Consider the following 8,812-nt stretch of genomic DNA (forward strand, 5'->3'; position numbering starts at 1 on the left):
ACACAAACTTACCTATATTAACTTTGCTTTCCATTAAGGGTGATTGGCGAGGGGCAGTGTCCTTGTGTTTATTGGCGGACCCAGAATTTTTTTATCAGAGGTGCAATATTGACTAAGTATGAAAAATGGTTTTTCGGAATAATCATTTTCTCAAGATAATTTTTGGTGGCTTTTATTCTTGGGAAATAGCCCTAAATGCCACCATTTTTATAATTGTAACTGAAAATACCACCCTTTTTTAAAAAATTTGGAACTATAACCTATAAATATATTTTTATTGTGCCCTTATTGCACACATATCACTTTTGCTGAAATTTTATTCTCTCTGTTTTGCTCTCTCTCTTCTCTCGGCTCTGTTTCTCTTCACTCTCCCGTGGCTTTGCTCTGAATCTCTGGTCGTTCAGCTCGCAATCTCTCGTCCCTCAGCTCCGACTCTCTCTTCTCTCTTCCTCTCCAAGCGACAGGTACTGTTCATCGGCATTTTCTTACAGTTTAAGGGTTTCTCCGAAGTTGGTTTAGGGTTTATGCATTTCTCTGAAATTGGTTGAGGGGTTTGTTCGAAATTGGTTGAAGGTTTAGGGGTTTCGCTGAAATTAGTTTAGGGGTTTGTTCGAAATTGGTTGAAGGTTTAGGGGTTTCTCTGAAATTGGTTTAGGGGTTTCAACGAAATTGGTTTTGGGGTTTATCTGAAATGATGTTAGTATGATGATTCCTTGTTTCAAACAGTGAATGGGTTTGTTCTTTGTGGACTGATGCTTGCACTGCTGTTGTGTTGCTGTTGCTATTGCTGTCATATTGTGTTTTTTTGCTAGTGTATTGCTAATGTAGTGATGTTGTGTTGGCATTTTAGTGCTGTTGTATTTTTAGTTTTATTATGGTTTTTGTAGCAGTTATTGATTAGTATTTGGTGGCTTAGTATGAGTCTTTATGACCATTGCATTTAACCTTCTTACAAGTCTAATTGGTATCTATTTTGTTTGTTGAAGATGATATCAAAAGTGCAAGACAATTAACCTGTGTATATCATTTTGAACTTGTAAACTCCCAACCATATCATACTTTTTGTTTGAGAATAATGCTTGTTAATTCGACATATTTTTTTATAACTTTGTTTACTAAGTTTAGGGCTTGCATATTGGATATGGATGAGTCTTAAGCAAACTGTTGGTGGCTTGCTAAATTCCTTAATTTTTTTCTCTTTATCTTCCAACGAGGTGGCGACCCTTCACATTACACTCAATTGTGCAAAGGATTTGCATGGTTGTCTGATGGAATTGAAGAATAATTTACATAGAAAGAATTTCCTTTGTTATCGTTCGAAGTTTTTCATATATGAAAGAAACTTCTAGATTGATAAAATATCTCAAGACAGAGTTTGACAAAATCAAGTATTTTATAAATATTTGAACTTGTAAACTCCCAACCATATCATACTTTTTGTTTGAGAATAATGCTTGTTAATTCGACATATTTTTGTATAACTTTGTTTACTAAGTTTAGGGCTTGCATATTGGATATGGATGAGTTTTGTTTAGAACCATATGTGGTGTAATATGAGTTGTTTAAAAGTTTGCTGTTTTGTGCTTGATCATTGTGTGCTTAAAAGAAAGCGGGAAATGAGTGAAGATGGGAACCTACCACCAGCAGCTGTGGTTTAGAGAAATGGGGACATTGATTTTGCTATAAGCTAACTGTTTAAGCTTTTGCTTTTGTTGTTTGTGTATGGATACTTAGAGAAGTCTGTTTCTGAGGAGAACTTATAATTTTGTAATTGTACATGTCTTACAAACATTTTATACCGTTTTGATGGTTTATTTATGAATTTATCTTTGATTTTTTGTTAAGAAAAAACTGAAGGGATGGTGCCAATTTCTTTCATTTTCTTACATTTGAAAGGAGGGCCATAGTAGAGTCAGTATTGTGGTTGCCACTAATTCATAGGATGTTCCATTACATTATACCTTGAAGTGAATAAATTGTTTCCCGATATCTTGTTGTTTTTTAAAACTCTTTATAGTCAGATAGATTTATATCGTTACTCTTGAATTGTTGTCAATTAGGCTTGTGCTACCGCACATTCCCATTCTAGCTGAAGCTGTCTCATGATTAGATGGTGTGATTATATGGTGTGTTGAGATGTGTGTTTAGATATTATATTATGCAGGAGTGGTAGAGTACTGGGTGTGTTGAAACTTGGCTTTGAGCCATTAAATTAGGAGGTCAGTTGTAAATAGCTGGGGTTTTGTTTATGATATGTATTTTTTGATTTTTTTTTCACTTCATATCCTATAATAGGCTGTTCATAAGTGGTGATTGTTTATTGCTTGTTATTGTGTAGATTGCAACCGACTGAAATTCTGTTTATAATATTGGCATGCAGGGAAATATGGTTGGTGAAATGAAGTTGATGATTGCGGAGGAACAAAAGTTCCAAGGGAAAGCATTGTCGTTATCCCATACGAAGACCGCAATCACTACGATAAAGGAGAAATTCACTGAACAGCAGCTGCAAATGTTTGAACAGAGTTGTTTTGGTCATCTCCTAGGGATTGAGGACCTCAAGTGGACTTCTCCGATTGTCCACGGGGTGCTGCTCAGGAAAGCTGATCCCAAGACAGTTTCCCAACTGAACGGGATCAAATTCATTGTTGGCAAGAAGGTCATCCAATTCACGGCGCAGCAATTTTGCATCGTGATAGGGCTAAGGTTTGGAAACCTTCCCTTTATTCCGATTCCCACGAATGAGAACTGCTCATTGAAACGGAAGTACTTTGCCAACGATAAAGCTGTGAACCTGTTGGAATTAGAAAAGGCCTTCCTCGAATGCGATGATGTGGACGATGTATTCAAGCTTGGATTCTTATACTTTGCTGTCTTTGTGCTGTTGGGCAGCGAAAAACATGTCCACATTGACATGCGATATTTGAAGTTGGCGGAAGACCTTGAAGAGTTTGGGAAGTATCCATGGGGTGCTGTGTCTTATGCGAAGACAAATGCGTCACTGCTGAGGGCACTTTGTGCAGATTACCAGCGAGTGAAAGTGCCCACAAAAACTGCCAAAACAAAAAAATCTGAAAAGAAACCAACAACAACGGCAACCGGTAGACCAAGAGAGTACCACCTCAAAGGTTTCCCCTATGCACTTCAGGTGAGCAAATGTCCATTGATGTTGAAGTTAAATTGCATTTGTTTACAATGACTGACCTTTTATTCCTGAAACCAGATTTGGGCGTATGAGGTGTTTCCAGCGTTGGCTGCACTACATTTGGTGGTGCACGAAGAAAATGCGCACATCCCTCGTTTACTACATTGGAGGAGCAATAGTTCGCCGCTTTTTTATGAGCTAATGAGCCAAGTATTCGAGAACCGTGAGGTTAGTTCAGTTTTTAATGATAATGTTCGGGATATGAAAATATAATATAATTACTTTCCTGATATGTATATTGTATGTGTAAATTGCAGGTTGATGTGCAGCTTCTCCGGCCATCTGTGATGGACAAGCAGCAGCCGTATTGGACTTGGGGTGACAGTGCTGACGACAGTGAAGAACTTGTTGACTTGTTGGGCGATGATGCTGAACAACAAACCGGCACTTCTGCCTCTGTAGAAGAAAAAGAGAAGGACATTGACGATACTGCAAACCTTCCGTCGTCTTCTAAGGCAAGCATTACAGTTTTTCGAAGATATACGTCATATTACAATAGGAAAATAACTGCTGTATTGTTGCAATATTTTGTGGCCTGCATAGTAACACATGCATTATAACTTAGTGCAGGGTACAGTCGCGTCCAGAGAGTTACGCACTTTGAAGCGTGACTTTCAAAGGACAAAGGATGAATTGGCCAAAGTTTCCCTATCAAATCGAACACTTTGCGACAGAGTGCATCAGTTGGAAGACAAGGTACGGAAGGAGTCAATGAAAGCTGAAAAAGAGTTCGAAAAAAATACAAAGTGTGTGGAGGATTTCCGCAACAACCTGGCTTCAATGGAGCATTATTTTAAGTTGGAGATAGAGCAGCTGAAAAAACAAAATGGTGGGGTGAATGAAGCTGGGGAAGGACATGAGGACCTCGGTAGTCCTCATATGAATGAAGGAGGCAACAATGACTTGTCGCCATTACATGCCTATGTAAGTCCGCCGACAGAACCGGCAGGAATGGAAACACAAGTCCCCGGTGATGGAGCCGAACCTTCCGCAGCCATGGTAGTTGAAGAGGCAAAAATGGCCGCTTCAGTTCCTCACTCAGAAGTGCATGAAGTAGCTGACCCGGCAAAATCCGATGAGCTGCCTACCCCGGAAGATGTTGCTGGGTGTGACGAAATCTGCCAAAGAGTCATGAAGCTGTTAGAAGATTGGAAAATCACTAAGAGTATGCCATCGGGAGGTTTGATGAATCCTCCAAGTCTACCCACAGTTACTATGGCTGGTGATGAAGAAGGTAGTTCAAGTGTTGAAAAAAAAAGAAGTGGAAGGTAAAGGGTGCAGACAGAAGCGCCCGACGCAGACATTGTTGAGCCCATTTACAGATCCTTTGAGGAAGAAGAGGACGATGACTGTGTCGGCTGCGACGGCAACCCCGCCATGTTTTGATCCATCAAAATCCTTGCCCATTGAAGATGTGAAGGCAGTAATACAGTTTTGCAGTGCCTGGAAAAGCGATATCAGGTTACGATTCTTGACCTTTCAATTCCAATATTCATCCTATTCTACTATGTAGTCATAGACTAATGAGAGAATGTAGAGTTTGCTTTAATATACATGTGTATTTTTTTCATCAACAAAGTCATATTTATGACATGACTACACAAGTAACCGTTGCAAGTTTGCCTTTTGTAGTGCGGAGGTGCAGCTGGAATCATTTTCAGTGGGCGTTGATTTTTTCTACAGACTTGTCGATGAAACGGAATGGATGAGCTCAAGGGTAACGATACACAAAGCTCTACTTTATTACGATAATTCAATTGTTTTCTCACCTTTTTTAAGTGTAGAGTTGTATGAAATTGTGCTAATATTATATGTGTCAACTTTCAGCACCTGGACATGGCAACCTTTCTTATCCGCAAAAGGCAACTCTCTCATCCGTTGGTTTTTGGAACTGACTGGACAACGGCAGATTGTTGCTTGCATGTAAACATGTAACCATTGTGCAGCAATTTGTGCTTCATTTGCTGTCGGTTGTGATTTTCTAATATGCCTTCATTTAAATTTGTGCAGCAATTTCTAGAGCCGTTCAAACTGACTGGCAGGAAACGTGGATCGAAGAAGGCAGCTGCTTCAAACACCGTTGACCTTCCACCCAGCAAGCTGAAGAATATACATCACTTTGTGCGTGGTACGTGGCAACACGGGTATGCCCAAGCTTGGACAAAAGTCCGGAAGGTCTATTTTCCATATAATCTGAAAGGGTCTCACTGGGTTGCAATCGAACTTGATTTCGGAAGACATACTGCAACCGTGTATGACTCCTATATTGATTATACGAAACGTTCAAAGCTGGTTACGCTTCTGCAACCTATTAGCGATACGCTGGCACGAGTGCTGTTCGATATGCACTTTTATGATGATTCTGAGGTTGAAGAGGTGAAGCAAAAGGGGCTGATGATGTCGATGTATACGCCATTCTCAGTGTGCAGCATTGCAGATGTGCCACAACAACGAGATGGGTAAGCTTTGTGAATTTAGTGCAGTTTATCCAAATTTTACATAACTGCAGTTCTAATTTCCCAACTTTTTGGCCTCACAGTGCGTCTTGCGGAATCTTGACCGTCAAATTCATCAAGCATCTCAGTGCTGGGATTTCGGTAGATAAAGTTGACCCTTTGAAGGTCAAATATTACCGACTGAAGCTTGCAATTGAGGGTTTAAGGGGGGAGGCATATTTATGAGGTAAATGTCTTCTGTCATCTGAAGTCTTTCCAGTCATTCAACTCAAAATTTCTCGCCTAATACTGTGGAATGGCAGAACAAGTGTTAGGAGGCCATACATAAATAGCCACAAGTTGTCATACATGTATATCAACAGTGTGAAGTTGAAACCTACAGACGACAAGGGAAGAAGGAAGCTCTGTCCCATACAGGTGAATCGTGGAGTAAACATGTTTATGCCACCATACCAAATTGACTGCCCCCTTGAATTGCACTTGACGCTACCACAATAGTAGGGGTGGACCTTGGCCAGGGTCTGCGGGAATGGATATTAAAAAGTACATAAAGGTTGAGAAGGTTCCTGGTGGCCAGTTGGAAGATTCAGGGGTTCTCAAACGAGTAATGATTAACAAAGATGTTATTGCACCTGGAAAAATGAGAAGAAAGATTTTCAACCCACGCATCATTCTTCTTCATTGTCCTCTGGAATATAAGAAAGGCGAGAACCAAACAAATGCTGAGTTGCTTAAAGAAGAAGATTGGGGAGTCCTGCTAAAATTGGAAGAAGAATACATCGAGAGGCTATGTGTGCAAATATTGAAGTTTAAACCAGATGTGGTTATCACATAAAAGGGGCTTAGTGACTTGGCATGCCATTATTTTAGCAAGGCCGGCGTCAGTGCAATCAGGAGGTTGCGGAAAACAGATAATAACCGAATTGCCAAGGCTTGTGGGGCTGTAATTGTTAAGAGACCAGATGAATTGCAAGAGTCTGATGTTGGTACAGGCGCTGGGATATTTGAGGTTAAGAAAATTGGTGATGAGTTTTTTGCATTCATTGTTGATTGCAAAGAGCCTAAAGCATGTACTGTACTCTTGAGAGGTCCTAGTAAGGATCTTTTAAATGAAGTGGAAAGGAATTTGCAGGTATAATGGTTTTACTTCTTTGTCCCCATTACGTAGAATAAATATATTATGCTGAAATTTCTTCTTTACTCCCTTATATCTGGTCATAGGATGCCATGTCTGTAGCAAGAAACATCCTCAAGAATCCGAATCTTGGTCCTGGTGGTGGTGCTACACAGTTAACTGTATCTGCTACATTGAAGCAAAAGAGTTCATCTGTGGAAGGTATAGAAAAGGTAAAAGCTCCTTTCCTCATCCAAAAGTTTGGTATTTCTTGTGTAAAACTCGTCCAAGAATAACTCCTTGTGGAAGTAGAAATCTAAATTATGTGAATAAACTGGCTGTCACTTCAATTCACATGCTCCTTGACATACTTTAGATTAAGAATTAGTTGTGGTTTCACTTTACATGCATTTTATTGGAGTTTTATGGCTACACGTGTTTTTATGGTAAAACAGTGGCCGTATGAAGCTGCTGGTATAGCTTTTGAGGCTATACCACGTACTTTGGCTCAGAATTGCGGGGTGAATGTGATTAGAACAATGACGGCGCTGCAGGGAAAGGTTTGAATCTGTTTTGTATGGCTTTGTTCAGTTTTGTTATGATTTGTCATTTCTATATACGTTCTGATGCATCATTATTATTTTGGTCAGAATATGATGCATCATTTATATCCTAACCACAATTTTTTTTCCATAGCATGCAAATGGTGAAAAATCATGGATTGGCATTGATGGTAACACTGGTGTGATAACTGATGTGAAAGAGAAAAAGATAGGTGGATATCTTTTTGGCTTACTATTGTTGCTCTCTTTTATTTCCTTCACTATCTCAATATTCAAATTTGTTGGGTGATTTATATTTGCTGAAAGCTCTGAAATAGGACTTTTAATGTAGTATTGTTCTCAAATGTATCCATTATATGTCCCTTTATTGATATGGCATAAGTGTCAATCTTCTGGTTTATATTGTCGATTTGCTTCAGTAGTAGTTCTAGTTTAGAGCTTCTCCCAATATATTTTGACAGCACTCATGTGAGGGGAAGTGCTGTTGTCGTGGTTATTACTAAATTGGAAAATAGGATTAATTTTGTTGGTAAGGCTGTTAATTTATAGCAATTATGATGTCAGATATGGGATGCCTACAACGTGAAGGCCCAGACTTTTAAAACGGCCATAGAAGCTGCTTGCCTACTTCTCAGAATCGATGACATTGTGAGTGGGATCAAGAAGAAGCAGCCTCCTGGTGCCAAAGCTGCTTCGAAGCCTCAAGTTGAGACAGAAGGCGATGCAGATAATGAGCAAATAATTCCCGAGTGATTATCGAGAGCACGTGGTTTTCTCAGTTTAAATGAAGTTTTGCTTTAAAGAAGAAAAAAAGGAGCATTATAAGTTTGATGAGGATATTTTGTAGGTTTATAATGTCACATTAACTTGGTAGTGTGTGTTTTGTCCCTCTTCTTTCTTTCTCAATCCACGAGGGGTGGGAAAGAAGAGAAGTCTTATTGGAGAATGCTAATGTTAGTTTGACATGTTATCTGTGTATCGAACACAATTTATTTGTTGAACTTCTTGGATTGGCACAATGGAGCTTATTTCTACCATTCTTGGATTGTTAACAGTCGAAATTTAGTTATTGACAAAAATATGTAATTTTCTCAAAGTAAGAAAACAAAAAGTTTTTCATGGCCAAGCATCAATTTTAATAAGCCATTGTGGCACCTAAAACACAACGTACGGCACTCTACACAAACTTGTAAACACAACGTACGGCACTCTACACAAACTTGTGGAGGATAGGATTGATATTGACCGTCAATTTAATCCACTTAGGGAGAGTAAGAATTGATCTTGGCCATTCATCAAGAGAGGAGAGCTTAACAGACGGTGGGCAGAACAAATTCATGCATACAGCAAACACAAGGTACGTGTCAAGTCTAATTATACACTTGTCACTCCCATATTAAGCCAATATGCCACGTATTGATTCAAAGCAGAGCTTATAAATGAAACGAAAGTAGATCAAAAGCCCTAGACACAG

General features: G+C 39.3%; 1 protein-coding gene, 1 long non-coding RNA gene and 1 pseudogene across 2 annotated transcripts; all 3 read left to right on the forward strand.

Annotated features, from left to right (window-relative positions):
• Positions 1–2,386: 2,386 nt before the first annotated feature.
• On the forward strand, positions 2,387–3,199 carry LOC117614456. Its single transcript, XM_034343276.1, has one exon. The coding sequence runs from the start codon at positions 2,387–2,389 to the stop codon at positions 3,197–3,199; it is 813 nt and encodes a 270-aa protein (XP_034199167.1).
• A 1,386-nt stretch (positions 3,200–4,585) lies between these two features.
• On the forward strand, positions 4,586–5,127 carry LOC117620761. Its single transcript, XR_004584851.1, has 3 exons — positions 4,586–4,666; positions 4,838–4,922; positions 5,033–5,127. It is a non-coding gene; the product is annotated as an uncharacterized LOC117620761 (long non-coding RNA).
• A 64-nt stretch (positions 5,128–5,191) lies between these two features.
• LOC117614466 lies at positions 5,192–8,377 on the forward strand (annotated as a pseudogene).
• The last annotated feature ends 435 nt before the right edge of the window (positions 8,378–8,812 follow it).

Source organism: Prunus dulcis, chromosome 1 (assembly GCF_902201215.1).
Source record: "Prunus dulcis chromosome 1, ALMONDv2, whole genome shotgun sequence".
NCBI lineage: Eukaryota > Viridiplantae > Streptophyta > Magnoliopsida > Rosales > Rosaceae > Prunus > Prunus dulcis.